The 21456-nt window shown below is 36.5% G+C and overlaps 1 protein-coding gene across 2 annotated transcripts; it reads left to right on the top strand.

Moving 5' to 3' along the window:
* The first annotated feature begins 1342 nt into the window (after positions 1-1342).
* On the top strand, positions 1343-21137 carry LOC135645634 (uncharacterized). 2 transcript variants are annotated; one of them, XM_065164220.1, is made up of 19 exons: positions 1343-1817; positions 2496-2599; positions 4591-4677; positions 4764-4839; positions 4945-5019; positions 5117-5170; positions 9785-9844; positions 9968-10084; positions 11005-11099; positions 11214-11416; positions 15137-15234; positions 15691-15794; positions 15874-16039; positions 16486-16608; positions 17102-17184; positions 19141-19282; positions 19662-19691; positions 20061-20131; positions 20237-21137. In XM_065164220.1, the coding sequence occupies exons 1-19, from the start codon at positions 1779-1781 to the stop codon at positions 20874-20876; spliced, it is 2367 nt and encodes a 788-aa protein (XP_065020292.1). In that variant the 5' UTR covers positions 1343-1778; the 3' UTR covers positions 20877-21137. The 2 variants fall into 2 exon arrangements, with proteins under 2 accessions (XP_065020292.1, XP_065020293.1); XM_065164221.1 differs by lacking the exon at positions 19662-19691.
* The last annotated feature ends 319 nt before the right edge of the window (positions 21138-21456 follow it).

A 21456-nucleotide genomic window follows, 5' to 3' on the forward strand; every position in this document is an offset into this window, starting at 1 on the left:
AATTTTCTCCTATACTAATGATATTGCTAACTATGTACAAAATTAAAATTATTCGAAATATCTCTCTTATGTGTAACATGAACAATCAAAGTCACACTGGAATATGACTATAATAAATTTATAGTCATATTTATATTCATGAAACACATTCAATAAATTTATAATCATATTCATAAACATATTTATAAACACTGTCAATGTTAGTCCTGAGTTTCGATAAAAATGATAGAGGATTAAGTTTGGATGGATAAAAATGATGGATAAAGTATATCAGATCTCATAAATATGAATCTTGATCAATTTTAATTTAATATTTTATTATTATCATTACAAATATATTATTTTATAAAGCAAAAAATCAAATCGCAAATTGCTATCTTTTCACTTGAGAAAAGCACAGAAAATACAATACAAATACTATTTTTCAATGCAAAGCTTTTTTTTTTTTTTTTGGTAGAAAAGTGTGTCCAAGTGATCCTTTTGAATCTTTATAAGATGTTTTCAACCCAAAACGTTGAGAAACAAACTTGCACACACCCTTTGAATGTTTTACATAATGCAATCGATGGTTGAAAACATCACAACCGTGTAATCATGTTTCATGCGTGCATGCACTATGAAACAATGCATTACTAATTCAAATTAATTCGTTGACCAGCACACCATGAAATGTGCAAGTAAAACATTAGAAAAACAGCACATTCATAGAAAAAATATGGGATGACAAGAACAAATTAAAAACAACAATGATGAATTTTGACTAACGAATATTCTACGCCTCGATCTCCATGTAATGCTCTTTCGATGTTGGCATCCCACCAATACGTTCCTAAACACCTCTATTGCGTTGTTTTATTCCTTTTTGCATCAGTACAAGAGAAATCACAGAGAACCACATCACAAATAATTTGTGTTAGGCGTCAAATGGAAAGTTTTTGATGCCTCGTATTAATATTTCCTCAAACGAGACATAAATCTTAAATATTAATCATACTAAATATTTATAATTTCCTTTTAATATCTCATTAACATTTCTTTCACAACCTAAACCAGATCTCTCAAAAATCACCCCTACCAACCTTTGAAAAGACATAAACAATTTTAATTATTTTCTACCGAAATGAAAATTATTTGACAATATGTCTCATCATTTTCCAAACAATCCCCATGAAATTGCCATATAAATCAATGCCTATCCCTAAAATTATCATCCTATATGCTACCGACGTCAATTATTGGCTCATATACAAACTGTCAACTTCCTCCACCCCAGTAGTAGTAATAATAATAATAATAATAATAAAGCATTCGATGCATTTATTTAAGCTGCAGTAGGCCGCAGCAGTGTAATTATAACAGCCGATCCGCCCACACATCCTACCAAGACACCTCTATTGTTCATCCGGAACACTCCGTCCCGCGATTGAAGGCTTCGCCCGTCCCGTCCCTCCGCACGCTTTCCCGGTCCTCTCCTCGTCTCGAGCCCGCTCGAGCTCGATCGCCCTCCGCCGATCAATTTACTTGGCGTTCCTTTTGTCGGGTCGTCGTTTCTCTCCGCTATTCGATCTGCTTCCCCGTCGAGGAGGACCCGGTGAGGAGACGATCGGGGGCGCCAGGATCGAGACCATAGGGTTTTGCTCCTGTTTCTCGGGTTTTCTTGGAGTTCTTGGGGTTGCGGGAGGCGGATTGGTGGGTGGGGTTTGGTTCTGGGAACCCTAGATCTGAGGGTTGGGGCGTCCGGGGAGGCTGTTGGGATCTTTTGATTAAGGGCCGTCAAGATGTTCTGGCGCATGACTGGATTCACCCAAGCGTCTCCTGTAAGTCTTCCCGTGTTCTTGGATGTGGTTTTTTCGTCTTCTTTTTGTTACCTTTTGGGGTTTGCTCCGTCATATCGTCCATTACGCTACTATTTGGTCTTTCCTACAGCTTTGTTCTATACTGGAATTTAGGCTTGCTCGTTATGCTCCTTTCTCTTCCTTTGCTTCTTTACGTCTGAATCTGAGAACACGATGAAGCTAGTGACGGAGAACGACGCATCATGGTCCCAGCGCTTCATTTTATCACTCGAGAAATAAGTCCGATACATTAAAATGATAACAGTTAAAGGATTTGTCATTTTGATTTTGGTGATCATACTGCTTGAATTTTAAGAATTATTCTCTCCGTCAACAAATTCATGATGCATTTCTATATATATTATATACCTTTAGACTGTGTATCCACAATTACAACCCACAAGGACTGTGACAGCTGACTGGTGTTCGCTTCTATTCACATTTTCTCACCATGAGAATTTGCAAACTGTGCCTGTTGTTGTTTATACTCTTTGTGTTTACTTTCTTGGCGATTTTTTTCTTTTTATGCAGTCACAAATCAACTGACATGCAGATTTACTTAACTTGTTTCTCCTCTAGGTTAGCTTCATCGACTATTGGTGCATTATTCGCACAAAAACATCATGCATTTTGCTTATTCTAGTTCCTACATTGTTTCAGGTGGATGCTATTTTGGAGAAGGAAAACTTTACTCTGGAAGAGCTTCTTGATGAGGATGAAATTATTCAAGAATGCAAAGCACTGAATACGCGTCTTATAAATTTGTAATAGTTTGTTTTATTCTTGTCCTGATTGCTTGATTTATGTTAAGAAAGTACATATTTACTTCTAATTCTATGCTCCTGCATATTAGAGAAAAGAAAATAACTTAAGAGTTTTATTAGTGCCTTCGGAAAATAAACTCATTCATTATCTGGTGTTGAAGGAGTGACTAAAATTCTTTGATATATGCTTTTCTATTCATTATCTGGTGTTGAAGGAGTGACTAAAATTCTTTGATATATGCTTTTCTATATCAACAAACTGTTTGTTTATTAGTTAGCCACGTAGAAGCTACGACTATTACAAAACTAATTGAAGTTGAAATTTGGGAAGTTATTTTGAAATTTGAACATCTTTGACTGAATTTGAATAACTACATTAGCAATAATGCTGATTGTATGTTTGTGTGTCCCCTTTACTGCAGGGCAATAGAAACTCTCAAACATACAAAAGAAAATCCAATGATTCGCCTGTTGAAAAATAAGCAAAAACATAAAAACAGGAGAAAAGTAACATTGGTCAAACTAAAACAGGAGAAAAGGAAACAATGTTCGAACTATTAGACCTATTGAGATATGAGAACAATTCACCAGACAGACATAGCAGAAGCAAAGGGTGTTGGAATGCTTTATATATTGAGTTGTACATGTTTACAATGTATTGGTGACTACTTATGAAAAATAATGGAGAACCAAGATGGTGGATTTTATCAATAAAATTTTCACAATTTAGAAAATATTTCCATGAAACGGGTTAGGAGCCTAAGTGTGACATTCTGTGCAAGGCACTTCCTTGGGTGATCCATAAACTGTGGCTGATGATGAGAATACCAGCTGAAAAGTTTAAGATATCAGGCACCCAAATGGTTCATGTCCAAAATGGTCAAGAATAAGACATAAAAGTGACATTCAGGATGAAATCCACACATGTAAGATAGATAAAATAATTCTAATACATGAGCTGAGGAAATAAGCATACTGGAAAGTCAAAACATCCAATTCAACAATGATTAATATTTATTATGAACAACAGGCAAAGAGCTTTGTTTCAAAGGTCCAAGTCCAAGTGGCTGCTCAAGAACCTAGATGGGGCCTAGGACCCTAGTTCCTGCCCTTCTCCTTTTAGGTGACTGCTTAAGTAATACAAGTAATTATTAAGAAGGATCACAAATTACACATATAACAGTTCTACAAACTCATGTGACAAATAATAACAGCAAATGCATTCTTAAAAATATTTATGCATGTTTTCAGCCATCACAGACAACATTCTATCTTGTTTGTTATAATTAGTACTCATGTTTCCATTTATTTCTGTTAGTATCTCAAGTGCATACTCCAACAAAGCACCTGACGAAGATGCATAGAAAGGGTAACCATTAGAATTATTTGCCTGTTGTTTCTTCTTTGCCTGACAAAGATGCATAGAAAAGGTAACCATTTATTTCTGAGGGTATCTCAAATGCATACTCCAACAAAGCACCTGACGAAGATGCATAGAAAGGATAACATTGGGGGTGGGGGGGGGGGGGGTTTGTAATGTGGACCAGAGCTTGAGATAAATGATACACTTGGAGATGAAACTATTTTTAAATTTTAAAATGCTTCTATTATATATTTCTTGAAAATAATGATATTGCCTTTATCAGAACTCAGTGCCGTGAAAAGTTCCTGTAAATGTTACCAAATAATTGGGACCTTTCTTTTACTTTTGTTCAAGGATTTATATACTACCCCATACTGGATACCACCCCAATTTTGGATCACTAGGAAAATTACATAGAAGTTGTTTCATATATTGGTGTACTTTGATATGGTTGGTATATAGTGTAAGATTATGCTGGTAAACCATCAGCCTGTATGGTCAAACATGAGATGCAAATATATCTATTATTGAATCTGGAACTTAGTCAATTGCATGAGTCAAAACTTTCACTTTGATACCTTTTTTTATGTTTTATTTTCTTGTTGTTTTGAAATCCTTTCATGTGTAGTTTGAGAGAGAAGTCCCAAGTGGAGCGACTGCTTCGATATATTGTAGAGGAGCCTCCTGAGGGTGCTGATAACAAGCATGTTTTCAAGTGAGCAATAATCTTTTTGTCTTTTTAGGTTTTGCTAGAATGCTTTTACTATTTGATTTGTTTGTTGAATGTGTTCTACAATATAGGCTTCCTTTTATTGCTTGTGAGATATTTATTTGTGAGGTTGATATCATACTGAGGACGTTGGTTGAGGATGTGCAGGTAAATGTCTCTATCAGACTCCTAACAGCTAATGTGTTTTTCAAACATTACCACCCTTCTTCATATCGCCGCTGATTGTTCTTTTCTCCTGCATTTTTCTTGCAGCTGATGGATCTATTATTCTCCTTCCTCAAGCCTGATCACCCACATAGTACATTTCTGGCTGGTTATTTTAGTAAGGTAACTTACTATTTCGTTTGAATAGAAGGAACTGTCAGTATTCTCGAGCGTACATTCTTGGCTAACATCTGTTAGTACAACTGTTTTGTTTTGCAAGGTTGTAATATGCCTGATGATGCGGAAGACAGGCCCTCTTCTCAATTATATCCAAGTACGTGATATATTGTGTAATAAAGCGAAAAACTTCCTTTCGTCCTTTTTTTTGTCGACTAGTCTATTTCTTTGTTACGGGTCACATGCACAAGTTTGTTGAAAAGCTTATATAGAGGCAATCTTCTACTTAAAAAGGAAGATGGTGTGCCTAATGAGCCTTAGCAGTGCCATTCCTTCCCATGTATGAGCGGTCCTCTGGAAAGTCTTAACATTATTTTGCTTCATAGCATTGCTTTTATGAATTTCATCTTTTGCTGTTCTTCCAAGGTTTTAATCAGAAATCCTATAAAAATCTTTTCAGATTTTTAACTGGATTGTAGATAATGAAAGGAGTTTATAAGAATGAAATAAAGCTGCATTTATTTTTAATAGAAAAATGCATTGCTTCGTGATGGAAGCCTTGAAGGATCACTTTTTCACTATATGCATGCAAGTGATTGCCACAAGCTTGTCATATCTGACTGATGAAAATTGTTCTTTTCCCATCTCCGAAACTGGTGCTCTTATTTACATTATGTATAAGCTCAATTTTATTGTCACATATCATTGTAATCATCCTACAAGGAAACAAGGATTGTAATGTTGCATGCCAGGCCTGTCCCAGTTATTGGTTGGCATATCCTGGTTTGTACATAAATTGTTTTGCCTGAGCCTTTTCACTGTCATGGGCCCACATAATGTCATAGGGTGTGTTCTGTGTCATTCATGCCGGAAGATCTTTACTTGACATGGCATATGCTGTGCATATGTGCTGAGGGTGTATAAAAGATGGACAACAATTAATGGTGGGCATCAACACTATATGATCCATGGTAGCATGCATGGTAGTGGTACATCTCATTCGTATCATCCTCTTTTCTGTCAAAAGATGTTTTGTGTCCTATACTCATAGTATGCTGTGAGACTGTAATGACATAATTGATGCTTAATCAATCGTTAGGCACTTTTGACTGTTTACTGATGACCTCTTGTACAGCTGAGATTTTTCTGTTCACAAAAAAGCATTCGTAAGCTTTTAAGTCCTGTATTTATGTAGATTGTTGTTACAGAGTCGTTGATCAGGTGTAGTTTTTGGTATCTGTCCATAGTGGAAGATGGGGGTCCTTTGTACTGTTGAAGGAGCACATAGCAGTCTAGGAAATGCCAAGCTGGCGAGTATCCAAGATGAGTTTGCCGAGGTGGCAGATGGGTGAGGAAATTGGCCCAGAAAAATCAGAGTGGATACTGGATAATTTGCTCAGCGGGGTTCTCCTTTGCTGCTCATGTCAGAGCACATTCTGAAGTAAAGAAAACATAAGGTTGGGAATATTACAAGAGCAAGGAGGGAGTTGTCGCTTTTACCTATGGCAGAGTCCCCTTTTAAAACCCCAATGGCTTATATGATGGAATATTCTCGTATCTGGGCGATTGGGAAAAGTATCCTCTATTACTATTTGGTGATGATGTGACAGATGAGATGGCTGGACTATGGCAAAATTCATTCATTGATGGTAATTGTACATTCGGCGTGGCATTTGATCCATATGTCACTCTATGGTCGTTATATTTGATGCCTGTGTTTTTCCATGTCATTAGGTATTTTGATTCCAGTCAAGTGATGCGTCAAACAGCAAAATTTTGAGGGATACAGGAGTAATCAAACTTATTTACCTGCAACCAAGAAGTGGAGGCAAATTCACAAGCTTGCCTGGGTGTAGTTGGAGAAAAAAAGGAGGGGTCTTGGAGTTCTGTCCAAGAACTACTAACAGGGGTTGGCCATGTTACCATGCTATTCTGATTTTCAAAATATGTACCTGTACCAAGGTCTTTAATTTCGAATAATACTGCTTATACCAGGCGGTATGTACCGGTCCGCCAGCAGACCGGTACACGGACCGCTCACTATCGGGCGATACCGTTGATTGGGCTATTTTTGCCTCGTTATCGTCTTAAATCGACGGTGATCGAGGGAGAAGAAAGAAGAGGGAGAAGGGGAAGAAAGAAAAGGGAGAAGAAGAGGAGTACTTGCGTCGCTCTCCCTCATTTGTCGGCGACTTCTCATCCACGCGGGGAGAAGAATCCTCGGCGTCGTGGGGAGAAGAAAGGTGATGTCGCGGCGAAAACGATTTTTTTTTACTTATATATCCATATATATATAAAGGCGACGTCAAGTTGTTTTTCTGTGACATCACTTAGGTGACGTCGTAGATTGCTTTTTTACATATATATATATATATATATATATATATGTGACATTGTCGAAAAAGATTTTTTTTACTTTATATATACGCACACACATCGAATAGTATACCGCTCGATGTACAATACCGTACCGAGCGACTCTCGAAACTTCGGTACGGTATGAAATTTCAATCCTTGACCTGTACTATGAAAATATGATATAAAAATATGAGATCAAATCAGGGTGGTGTTACACACTATTTTGTCCAATATTTCTTGGACTTGCCCTCTGTATCGATCAATAGATATAATTTTGATTTTGATATGTAAAAAGGACATACCCATGTCAATGTGGGATGAGAGGATCCTTAAGTATATGCTATTTCTGTGACTCGAACCTTGATCTCCTAGGTCATCTGTGACTCGAACTTTAGTCTCTTAGGTCATAAAAGAGCAACTTTATTGTACAACTCCCGTTCATGATCTTTGATGTGAGCATTTTTTAAAAATAATCCATCACTATCATGCCCTTAATTTTCTTGCTATTAAGTTATTGTTCTGCTTCTGATTTCTGGTTTAATGGCAAGTATAATCTACTGTCATTTTTATGGCAAGCGTAGCTTGACTTTAAAGGTCTTATAGGAAAGGAGAAGTTAAAGGGACATATAGACACTAGGAGTTATTTCTGTCTAAATGGTGTCATTCAATTACATGCTTTGTTATGAGGTGAACTAAATTCATGATTTGGAAATTCACATTTTGACGTGGATCTTCATTTGTGTGGTCATTGTTTATAGTCCTATTTCAATAAAATACTCTTGACCTTTATCCTTACTGCACAAGGCCAATCTGTTTTTTATTGATTTCTTATAGCCAGTTATTGGTCAAAATAGGCCAGAAATGATTGAACTTCATCATAGGTTGGAAATCTGTTTTAATATTTGTCTTTGTATTATCAGATATTTCACCTCTAATAATGGGTTCCAGTGATATCTTAAAAGCTCTAGTGAAAAGATTTAGATCTTTTATAACATATGTATAGTAATTATTTACTACAATAGTATTTTTGATTGATATTGTTTTACATTTATTTTCTAATAAATGTAACTTATTATTTGATAAATTATTCTTTATTATTTATAATGATATATCATAATCTTTTATCTTTTATATTTTGTCATTATGGTTTTTATTTTTTTTCTCAAAGTTTGTTTTATCATTTATATATTTGCTATTTTTATTATTTAAGTTTTTTACATGACTTTCTCAGTGGATCATGATTATGTCAATCTAATCCAATGGAATATTTTCAGTCCTAATTGTAATGACTTTAACTAATAATGATTAAGATATTGATCTTTGAAGCCATGCCTGACACATGGTTTTTCCTGTAAAATTGACAGAGTTATTTTGCTTCCATGTCAAATGTATGAGTTTGGGATGGTCCGAGAGAAGCTGATGGGTTATGTTTTGCAATGATAGTACAAAGAAGTGCACCACTTCTGGTTACAGACAACTGACCATTTGAACATGTGTATTTTTGTCATTTGCTTGATATAGTTAAGAGCTAGATCATAGAAGTGAGGGTTGTTTGGAAAGAGGCTAGCTGGTTGAGTTGACACAGTAGATGATAAGTCTCAAGGCAGAGGAGGGTTCAAAGAGGCGGACATGTGACATATGAGCCTTTCGTCTATGGAATGGGGTTCTTTTTTCACTTTTTCTTTTGACATGTATTGCCTTGCATTTATTGGAAATTGCATAAGTACCTGACTGAAGAAATCACCTTCAGTAAAAGTACAAATTGTTATTGGGGTTGAATGTTTTAATGGTCACCTTTTTGTCAAGTGATGGACTATCATTTTGTGCAAATTAATTCTTTTATTCCAATTTAAAACAGTTATATACATACATACATATTGCCACTAAGGATTTGCATTGCACATGCTGTGTATTGTCATTTACTGGAGTCATGAATTAGAAAGCTGATAACTATTTATTTGTAGTGGTCTAACCCGGGATGTTGGAAGCTGATAACTATTTAGTATGCTAGCATCAATTTTTTGTTGATGTTAATTATTAAATAGGGTTTGGTTGTTAGTCATTTAGTTCATTAAAATAACTGAACATCTTGAATGAATTATGACACGTTTTGGAATGATTGATTTTCTCATAGCTGAACATTGAAAGCATTGCTGATCTTTGTGGCTTTCAGACTTGTGTTGGGCTCAAATGTGATTTGAACTGGCTTTGCTACTTACCCATTGACTGTGACTTGATTGAGTTGTTGTGCAACTTCTTCCAAAGCCGTATAGTGTGCTTTCCATACGGATGCCAACCATTAATATTTATTATTCCCATTTCTATAGCAATCCAATATGTATATACATGTTTTGTCAACATTTATATTTATAGGAATTTGCATTTGATGAATCCTTTTTTTGGTATCGTCTAGGGCCATCCAGAGATAATTTCCCAACTCGTTGATCTCATTGGAATCACATCAATAATGGAGGTTAGCAGTTAATGATCTCTTTATGATTATATTTTATGTTGATATATACAATTCTATAAACATATATAAATGTTAGCGTTCCCATTTTCTTGAAACTAGTCCTGACATGGGTGTGTGAATCAGGTGCTTATTCGATTGATTGGTGCTGATGAAAATATGCACTCCAACTATGTGGATACAATGCAGTGGTTGGAAGATACAGATGTTCTTGAGATGATTGTGGATAAGTTTAACTCGTCGGTATGTGTATACTTCTTCTTGTATCATCTTTTTATGTCTAAGGGAATGTGATGGTAACTATTCCCATATATCAGATTCTCTTGGTATTATTTGAGAGTATTTAAACCAAAAAACATATTTAGTATTTAAGCACATTTAAGTTAACCACTAAGGTACCAGAAGTACTGATCTGTGATATTATTTTAAACAATTTACCAATGCTTTCTGCTATCAAGAATATATGGTTTGCCAAAGAAAGTGAAAAAAAGATATATATATATATATATATATATATATATGGCGAATCATTGAGAAATTCCCATAGAGCGTCCAAAGTTTGAAAACTTTTCGCAGAGCACCCTTGGTCACGTGAAAAGACCATTTTACCCTTGCACCACTGCCTCTGCCTTGCATCACCCCTACTAGAAGGGTTTTTTAGAATTCGTCACACACACACCTCAGATATATATATATATATATATATATATATACACACACACACACACACACACACACACACACACACACACACACACAGAGCATGTTCTTTGTCAGGAGAGATATGGGTTTATGATGAACACTTAGTCATGTTTGGTTCATTCTATTGAAATATCGCAATTATAAGCTCTAAATTGTTAATCAGTAATGATAATGGTATCTTTTAGTCATGCCACCAGTCATACGACACTCTTATTGTAAGAATTGAGTTGCATATGAATTTTTAGGTTAACCACGTTGTGCAGTGATGTATGTAGGTTATATACTCAATCTATGCATAGCCCTGATTTCTTAGACTTGTTCTTCATGATCTCTGTTGCAAGGACAACAAGAGCACATGTTGCTTGTATTTGACTACTATATACTAAGAGTGCAGAAATTTTCTTGTTCTTTATCATCTGAGGCTGAGTTAACTGCTTACCAATCTTGCAATGTTTGTATAGGACTCTTTTGAAGTCCATGCCAATATAGCAGAAATTCTTTGTGCCATTACTCGATGTGCCCCTCCTGCGCTTGCAGCTAAAATTTGCAGCCCAAGGTAAAAATGACCTAAGTGTTCTATGTAGTGTCAACTTGTCATAGTAGCTCAACTGTTGTTTATTTGGATTTTGAGCTTCAGTTGACTTTTCTGATGTAACTTTGTCAAATGCAGTTATGTGGGGAAATTGTTTTGTCATGCACTGCAAGATTCCAGACCTAAATCGGTGTTGTATCACTCCCTATCTTTCTGCATTTGTTTGTTAGATCCTAAACGACTGGTAGCATCTTCTTTTCAAGCATTTAGAAGCCAGCTAAATCATGGATCATTTGTTCCTGCTAGTGAAGACACTATCCAGGCCATGCTGGAGAGACTTGGTATGTTGCTGATTCTGTTGGTGATTTGGTAGAATGATGCAATAGTAGGATTCTCAATTTTTTTGTTCCAGGAAAGATTTAATTTTGATAGGATGATGAACCATTTGACCTTTTAAGTTCTGGTATCCTAGGATGCCTGTAGTAAATTACAACCATGTTATCCACTTTTACTTATTGCCTTCTAATGTTTGATTATTTATCCTATATCTCAAATCATTTGAGAATTCAGATTGTTTTATTAGATAAATTTCATGTGGTTCTCTATACTAACCTTTTCTTTTGTTTGCTTTGATTTTTATGAATTAGATGTAATGATGTTCTTCTATGTGCAATTGAAGTCAGATGTGTTTTGTAGATAAGCTCAAGTTAGTTGGGCTTAATTAAATACACTATACACAAGCAAGCATATGTGACCGAGCTTTACTGGGTTGCCATGCCAGTGGTTGTGCATTGGCATAGGTTGAAATGACAGAAAGGTATTGGTTTGGCGCCTATGCTAGTGGTGCCATTCATATGACTAGGTCAATATTGGACCTTTGTTGGCTGACAGTGGCATGCGGATTGACATATGCCACGAAGCAACAATCCTTGATTGGATGATCTGCAAATCATGAATTTATTTGATGTGACAGTTTGGTAATGGTTATGATTTTATTTAACTATTTTAATAGCTGTTTTGTTAATTAGCTAAGCTTGGTTGAGAATTGATTGAGATAGCATTATTATGATAGGGAAGTATCATCCCTTAAACTATTCCCTTTTGAATACCGGGGCTTAGGTTCGAAGTCTAATATATTAAGCCATTTGACTTGGATGCATAAAATCTTTCAGGTTAATGGTTTTTTGTTTGCTTTACCCAAGGCCCCAATGAGAAAGCCTAAATAGAATTTAAGTAATATGCCTTCGAAATTTGGGTATGCTGCCAAAGTATATGACATGGATGTAAGATATATGGCAGATTATAATCCAATCTTGTGTCCCTTTGAAAATTTGCAAATTTAGTGACTTCATTGCAATCTTATGAAGCCTACTTAGACATCTAGTTTGAAGAATGTCTCAAAAGTCAAAATACTGTTGTTTTGTCAATTGTCTCAAAAAATCTTACATTCTTAGGATTGTTAACATGTGAATGTCTTGTGGTTGCATATATTAACCAAAAACTTAAGAGAATTGAGGAGGGAATTGATAGCAAAATCACAGTTTATATAACAGCAAGGATATCTAATTTAATCAAGAAAATTTTGGCAGTATAACAGCAAGGAAATTGGTGCAAGTTGCAATTGCAGAATTGTCGTCGAAAAATTTCAGCGGGTTACGATGAAAATTTGCAGCAACATAAAATCATTTTTAGAGATGAATTTCTTAATAGATCAATCTTAGATGGAAGCCAAGATGATCTATGAAGTGTATAAGAAATTTCATTCAAAAAATATTGCAAATAGATGGGTTAAGGCAACGATATGCAGCTGAAATTTTCTGCAGCATAGATTTTCAAGTGCAGCAGATTGGACATAAAAGATCAGTAGTTTATATTGAGAATTTTTCGATGAAACCAAAGGGAAATCCACTGTTAGGAAGTGTCAAAGATGTCATAAAAATTTCGTAGAAATTTGGATAGAAAAAGCACAGTAGCAAGATCAAACAGATGGTGCTATGCGGCTTGAATTCTGCAATTCAAGTGCAGCAGATTGGACATAAAAGATCAGTAGTTTATATTAAGAATTTTTTGATAAAACCAAAGGGAAATCTACTGTTAGGAAGTGTCAAAGATATCATAAAAATTTCATAGAAATTTGGATAGAAAAAGCATAGTAGCAAGATCAAACAGATGGTGCTATGCGGTTGGAATTCTGCAATATATCTTTCGTCGTAGAGATGAAAACTTTGTGACGAAAAGTTTATGCAGCAATATAGGAACAAATTTTTTTTTTTTTTTTGGATTTTTGAATAAGGATAACTAAATTGCAGCAGCAGTAAGGTAGGAAACCAGAACCTGTTGCAATTCATGGGGAGATCAAAGGATGATCCGTGGTGGTGAAGATGATGGCGGAATTTGGTGATGATCTTTTAAGCAATTGTGGGAATTGCTTTGGACGGTTGTGGAGGGTTGATGGATGGCTGTGGAAGGGTAGCGAGATGCCAAGAACGCTGCTCTGATACCAGGTGTTAGAACCCTTGCAGATTCTAAACTTGGGGTTGATCTCTTTAGGGGATCGGCCTCCTTGGAACTCTATAGGGGTTCCTCCCTCCAAGTGCTGCTCAAAGGCTGCAGAAAAGTTTCATCTATTGCTTGGGAAAAGAGGAGGAATACATGGCTATTTATAGGGCTTCTAAACCCTAACTCCTAATAGGACTCCTACTTAAGACTCTTACTTCTAACCAACTCCTAATAGGACTCCTACTCAAGACTCCTATTCCCTTACAACTCCTAATTCTTCTCTAAGAAAAAACCTCCTACATGAATGTCCCTCTCAATTAGGACTCTCCTAACTAGAGTTCTAACAGAATGTCCCTCTCAATTAGGACTCTCCTAGCTAGAGTCCTAACAGAATGTCCCTCTCAATTAGGACTCTCCTAGCTAAAGTCCTAACAGTTTTACATGAATGTCCCTCTCAATTAGGACTCTCCTAGCTAGAGTCCTAACAATAGACCCCAAATGACTTCAAAAATTGAAGCTAAAATTCAAATCTTTGAGATTTCGAGGTACTAGCGGTACCACAGCCTGTAGTATTGACATTGGGTAGTACCACCACCCAGTATGGCTGTTCCACCTTTTGACACAGTTTGGGACATTGTGTCTTGATAGTACCACCGCCTGATAGGTTAGAAAAGTGTGCTTTTGAATTCTTCAGGTCATGGGCAGTTCCACCTATCCTTCGGTCATTGAATAAACTTTCCACTAGGCCCAAACAATCCTAACTCAAGCCCAATGAGCCTATAATTGAGTTGGCATGGTTACACCCGAAATTAACTCAATTTTGACCTAATTATGACTAATTAAGATAAATGATTATAAGACTAGAATTTTATATTGTTCGGCATGCCATTGGTTCATCCGGCACTTTGTCCGATCCTTCGGCGCATCATCCTCTCCTTCGGCGTATTGCGCAATTGATGCAGTAATGTATGTTTGACACTTCATTACTTACGTGATACTATCTTATCGACTGGTCAAATGATTAAACATTTCACACTTGAGTGTTATATCGAATTTTATGCTTACGCTGGAATATTATTGCTAAATACTTCTTCCTGTTTGGCTTTGAAGTTTATTACATGCATTAAAGTCTGTGATACTTCTGTTTTCTTATTATTGGTCAGTGATTTTTACCGAGAAATGATGATTTTCTTACCTGATTTTCTACTTAACTCGAATGTTACACTACAGACTTACTGTTACTTATGTTTTGTCCATCCTGATATGGCTTTATGCTTTAAACCATAAAACACTTCATTGCAAGAAACGTTTTAACAAACATGCATGTAAAAGCTTTTAAGTGGGATTAGTTCAACTCAGAGGTTTTGGAAAGTTCACATGCATACATTGTCTTTTACCATCAAGCTCAAATGATGTTATGCATTGTATCATATTTGATTTAATTATTTGTGTTTTGTGATTAGTCATTAAAATTTGTGTGCTACCCCACCATTATTGTTTTAGTAACTTTTGGATTTCTCTACATCAGCTTCTATGTTTTCACTCATTTAAACATGAAACAGGTGATTTACTGAAATTGTTGGATATTTCATCCTCGGATAGTGACTTGCTAACCACTTATGGTAAACTACAGCCTCCACTTGGAAAACACCGTTTGAAGGTACATGTTATGACCTTTAATTATTTTTGGAGTTTTTGCTGTCAAAACTAGTGATTAAATTGTTCCCCTCTTTTTTAAGTGTAACCTACTAGTTCTTAATATCATGCTTGGGACAAGATAAAAAGAAACCTTTCATGTCTTATTGGCAATTTATCATCTTGAATTTTATTAAATAATTGTAAAGCTTATCTTCGGAAAAATCATCATTTTTTGGTGATATCATTAAATGCACTTTCTTGCTTAAAACTTCAAACTGACCATATGCCAAATTATTTAATTTCTTCCTTCTGAGGAAGGTGGCTTATCATTGGAGCAACATGCATTTTCAGAAGTATGGATTGGCTTTTCTAGCTTTGTTACTTTTTAACTTTCGCATTGAAGAACTCAAAATTTTCATATTAGACATTTGACCATCTCCATGCAAATAATAGCTCTAAATGGCTGTTTTGTTTTCAGATTGTGGAGTTCATTTCTGTTTTATTAACTACTGGTAGTGAAGCTGTTGAGAAAGAATTGATCCAGCTGGGAGCAATAAAGCATGTTATAGAGTTGTTTTTTCTGTAAGTAACATGTCTTAGTGACATTTGATTGTTTTGGTTAACTTTGAGTCTTATCACCAAAGCCTTGTCGAAATTGCAGGTACCCTTTTAATAATTTTCTGCATCATCATGTTGAAGATGTTGTAGGATCATGCTTAGAGAGTAAGAGGACTCTGTTAATTGAACATATTTTGCATGATTGCGACATTGTCAATAAAATTCTTGCGGCAGAAAAGCAATCTTTCTTGTCAACTGATTCTACTAAGGTATGAAATTTAATATAAAACTGTAGCGTTTCTTTATAATGTTTAACATTTTACCACTTTGAGGGCTCATCTTACTAATCTTCTTTACAAGGTCTCAAATCTTGATTATACCAGTTGGTACAGAATCATTTATTGGTCTGATCAAGTACCAATATCGAAACATATAGTTCGATGCTGGGATAGTATCATTTATTTTTATTTTTATTATCTTATTCAAAAAATAAGGTGGTACAGGTTGGTATACTGCCTAGTCTATCGGTACTGTATTGGTCGGGTAGGTTACATAACTGGGTGTCTGACCAAGATTTAAATCCTTGCTTGTGCTCTATTTGTGTGTCTCAATCTCTAGATCAACTTTATTTTGTGTTATAATCACATCTCCTCTTTCTTGAAAATATACATCATTTTTTACTAACAGTTTTGCAAGTTAAATTCTTTGTTTGCAGGCTACGATATCTGCAAAGGGACGATCACCTCCAAGAATAGGGAATTTGGGTCACATGACACGCATTGCAAACAAGCTTATTCAATTGGGAAACAACAACAGCTTAATCCAGACACACTTGCAGGTTAATTAGCTATTGTTATTTCTTTTGAAAATAGCTTGTAAAGGAACCTACATCATTGTTGTTCAATGCAATTAATGGAAGTTATCTGGTAAAAAATTTGTTTGATTTGGAATTTAAGAGTCTAAGTCACCATTTGCAATTTCTTTAGTGTAAAATGTCTGGTATTTGGACAGTCATGTTTCAATTGGTATGTCAAAATGTGCCAACGGGCTACAGTTTTACATGTTATAGAATGAATCATCAAGATATCCAAGGGAATTTTTTAAAATAAAAAGTACATATGGACTCTTCTAAATTACTTGCCCTTTATGATTGGATGCTTTTGCTATCTTAAGTTGTTAGACATCTGGTGCTTGCAATGTTATGGCATTCCTCTTATTTTTCTGCAGACTATGGTTCAGTAAGAAGCATGAAGCTTGTAATTTAACTGATCTTCTATTTGCCATTCTTTCCAAAAACTTGATTCTAATTTCTAATGGTCTTTTACTTGCAGGAAAATAGTGACTGGGTTGGTTGGCATAACAATGTACTCTTAAAGCGGAATGCGATAGAAAATGTTCACCAGTGGACTTGCGGGTAGGTTACTTCAGGGTATTTTGATCACACCAGGATGCTTGATATTCATTTTTATCTGTAGTTAGTGTTAATTCCAGATTACAACCTAATAAATCTATCTATAATGCGTGCGAGATCTTCCAAATATACTCTTCCCGTGTGGTGGTTGTAATTCTCCAAATAGAAATCTTGGATGCAGATGGAATTTTTTGTTGTTTTCGAGGACATCTTGGATATTTTAGGGTGCTATGAGCTCTCTTAGTGGTTTTTGCATAATATGTTATCTTTAACGTCCATGTACTATCAATATTAAAATTCAAACATAGAGATATCTTTTTTCTTGTTTATTTTGTTTTGGCAGTCGGGTGCTGATGTTCATAAGTATTTATACATAGGATTATATCTTGTTAATTTTGAATTCTATCTTTCTTCTTAGGACGTTATACACTTTTGTTGCCTCGGTCATAAGTATTCACAGAAATTAAGCTGGAAGTAAGTTGAGTAATCTTCCGTTGCATGGTCCTGGCTGTTGTATATGACAAATTTAATCATTTCAATTGTTCCTTTCATCATCGTTATCTTCCAGGGTTCTGTTTGTGGTTCCCCTTAAAATATACTTAGTGATACGTCTAAATTGAAATTCTAGAGGGTTTGGAAGCTAAAGTCATTGCTGCCAATGGCAGATCTGAAAATGTGTGCATCTTTTACTTAAAATCCTAGTCACTGTTGAAGTCCCAATAAAGCAAAACTATGGTTCATTATGGTAATCAGATCATAACTTTATTTGAGAGTATTTTATTCTAAGATGACTACTATGATTGCTTGGCACTTGCTAATTCTCTGACCATAGATGTATAAGCTTTGTTTTTTCCTGTATAAAAAACAATTCGGAAGGAAGTATTCTTGTGAATGTGTATTTGCCGAAAACTATAGTACTTTGATTTTTGTGTCAGTACTATCTCATTTGCAGTCACATATATCTTTTTATTTTTTAAATTTTCCAAAGAAACTGGCAAATGTTCACAATATAGAAAATTTGTACAACTCACGTGATTGACTACCTAAGGCAATTGATCTGAGTACATCTAGATACAGCTAGTTAGTGCATTAGAGCTTAATTAATATCCTCTGTTGCTTGTTTGGGTAAGATTCTTTTAACACATGGTTTATGCTAATCAATTGGTTGCTCTTGCTCAACAGTCCAGTTAAGTATCTGATCTGTAACAGTATAGCCATGGATTTCAGGAGCCACTCCCATTTTTGTGCTGAACTGAATTACCTAGTCAAAGCTTTCTACTTGTACAAATTTGAAACCTTGTAAATTTATGACCATTTTAAGATTCACAATTTCATACTGTACCGGAGTATCGAGCTCAGCTCGGTATGGTATGGTACGGTACTAGTATACCGAGCGATATGCTCTGGCATACCGCTCTCTCTCTCTATAATAATAATAATAATAATATAAAAAGGGCAACGTCGTCTCGTTTCTTCTCCCTCTCGTGGAGAGAAGAAACCTCGTTTTCTTCTCCCCATGACTTCTCCTCACGTGGATGAGAAGTTGTCGACGACGCCGAGGTGTCGTCACCTTAGATGAGGAGGCGACATCTCATCTGCGGTGTCTGGCGAGGGAGGGTGGCGACGAATCAGGATTGTCGAGGGAGAGCGGCATCGGATCTCTAGGTTCTCCTTTTTCTTCTCTCTTCTTCTTCCTTCTCCCTCGGCTAATACCATCCCGTAGGGGGTGGCAACGATTGAAATCGATTGTCATCGACCGATTTCGCGTGGTAACGGGGCGGAAACAGCCCCAGTCGACGGTACCACCCGGTTGCGGGCGGTCCGCATACCGGTCTGTTGGCGGACCGATACGTACTGCCTGGTACGAGCGGTATCATTCGAAATTAAAAATCCAGCACCATATACAGTCTCTTTGGATATTCTATGAATGAACTAAGCTTGATCTTTTTATTTTGTCAGACGCCCAACTACTCTACAAGAACCAGCTAGGGATAGTGATGATGAGGACTTCCGAGATAAGGATTTTGATGTGGCAGCACTGGCTAGTAATTTGAGCCAGGCATTTCGATGTGGGATCTACACTAATGATGACATTGAAGAGGTAAATATCAGAACACATCGTAAATGATTTTCATTCTTAAATACTGCTTTTTGCATCTTTGCTTGTTGGGTTCTGTGTATGAATCATTTATTTTCAGACTGTTTGGAATATGCTTTGATGGAATTGATATCTTTGAATTCTAGATTCTCTGCATTTCACATCAGCCTAATGGTATTGGTATTAGGGAAGGGTGTGCAAGAATTCCTTACCGTGACATGCCCCCCTGCCAAGGCAGGACGGCAATTGTATTAAGTTGTTTCTCACTGTTGCTGCAATAGTCTACTAATGATAAAGAAGCTTTGTTTGCAGTGTTGTATGTATATATGTTATCAGGATTTATTGACTGTTATTTTGTTCATGTCTTTGGCTGTCGATGCAGGCTCAAGTATCTTTTGAACGAGATGATGAGGTATGATACTATGATAACTGTTTTTTGTTGCTTTACATCCTGCTCTTGTTACTAATTTTGGATAGGTTACCTCATGATAGAATGAGATTCTGTTGGGTAGTGATTCCTTGTGGGATCTGTATGTATATGCACATTGTCATAGTACTCAAACAGTCTTTCGGTTTTCTCCTCTTTTTTTTAAAATCTAATACGGTGATTGCATGAAGGTTTCTTCTGTTCATTTTCTACTATCTAGTTTTATGTTTTACAATCTAAATATGCATTGATTGGGACACTGAACTTTTAGATGCTCTTCAATGATCTAGTTGAATTTGTTTCTCATTGTACCCAAGGCAAACCATTTAGATAACAGGAAGTGATTTTTTGCAGGATGTTTACTTCGATGATGAATCTGCAGAAGTTGTTATTTCATCTTTGCGTCTGGGGGATGACCAGGACAGGTAGTAGTTGTAAATGGATAAACATATCAGATATGCTCACTAATCCTTTGTTTGATTGGAATGTGTTAACTATATAGGCTGATAAAGAACCTGTGTCTTGTGCAGCCCCCTCTTCACAAATTCCAACTGGTTTGCTTTCGAAAATGATAGAGAGGTTGATGATCGGTTAACAAATTCTCTCGCCTCATCATCACCAAATTCGGATGAGACATCAGATGATGAGCCTGATGAGGTGGTGGTTGGTGAAAACAACAACCTGAATGACACAGCAACATCTTTGCAAGAAGTAATGGATGTAGGAACTACATCAGAAAGTAAAGCAACGGTTTTGGGAAATGGTCCTGCTAATGAGCCCAAAGAAGGCATTGGTAACTCTAGTATAAGCGAGGGTGAGCAGTCACCAGGGTGGGTTGAATGGAGGGAGACATCAGAACCCAAAGTGGCTGCAGATATTTTGAACGGCAACAGTGGAACTGACAAAAAAATGGATGAAGTTGCACTAGATGCAGATGAGTGTGGGTCTCCACTTGGAGGTGCAGCAATTGACAGACGAAGTGGTGATGCGGGAGGACCGACCAATCTTCTTGTTGAAGATCCATCAGACACTGCTAAAGACAGTCTACTTGGTGGGGGGGATTCGTCAGGATCACCTAAATTAAGTAACGAGTCAAGCTTGGAGCCACCAGGGAGTGAAGCTGCAGCTGAGAATCCACAACATGAGAAGGATGTTGACCCAGGGAGGTGAAATGGAGTTGGACGGCAGTAGCCATAGAGTGGTTGTGATATGATGGGGTGGATGCCTCTGTGTGAGAGGTTGGTAACCTGCCTGCTGAGTCAGTTGCTGTAGCTTAAGAGCCATTGTACATGTTTTTTTGGAGTAGGGGCTATTTCATTGAGGGGCAGATATATGTTATTTGTTCCGCCATCCACTGTTAACCAAACCTGGCAATGTACTAACGACGGCCCCCTCATCTGTCATAAGAAAGCTCTTGGGAGTTTATCTCGATGCCCAGCCCCTTCCCATCTGTTTTTCGTCTGATTTCTTTCAAGTTGATGGGTGCCAACATCAACCTCACGGTGGTCGGTTCCCCCCCAATTTTTTTTTTTTTTTTGATGTTGTTGTTGTTGCTTTAGATCCTGCGGACACAGCTAATGTTGATTTCGTCCGAGTAATATTGTTTCCGTTGGTTTAATACAAGTCAGTCTGGAAGTGACTGCAAGTTGTTTTATTAGTAAATGGTGTTCCAGTCAGCCTAGTGGAATGGATTTTGGTTGGGATTTGGGTGGGAAGCCAACGTTCCAGAGTCGACCTAATTGAATAAATT

This window comes from Musa acuminata, chromosome BXJ3-8, assembly GCF_036884655.1.
Source record: "Musa acuminata AAA Group cultivar baxijiao chromosome BXJ3-8, Cavendish_Baxijiao_AAA, whole genome shotgun sequence".
Taxonomy (NCBI): domain Eukaryota; kingdom Viridiplantae; phylum Streptophyta; class Magnoliopsida; order Zingiberales; family Musaceae; genus Musa; species Musa acuminata.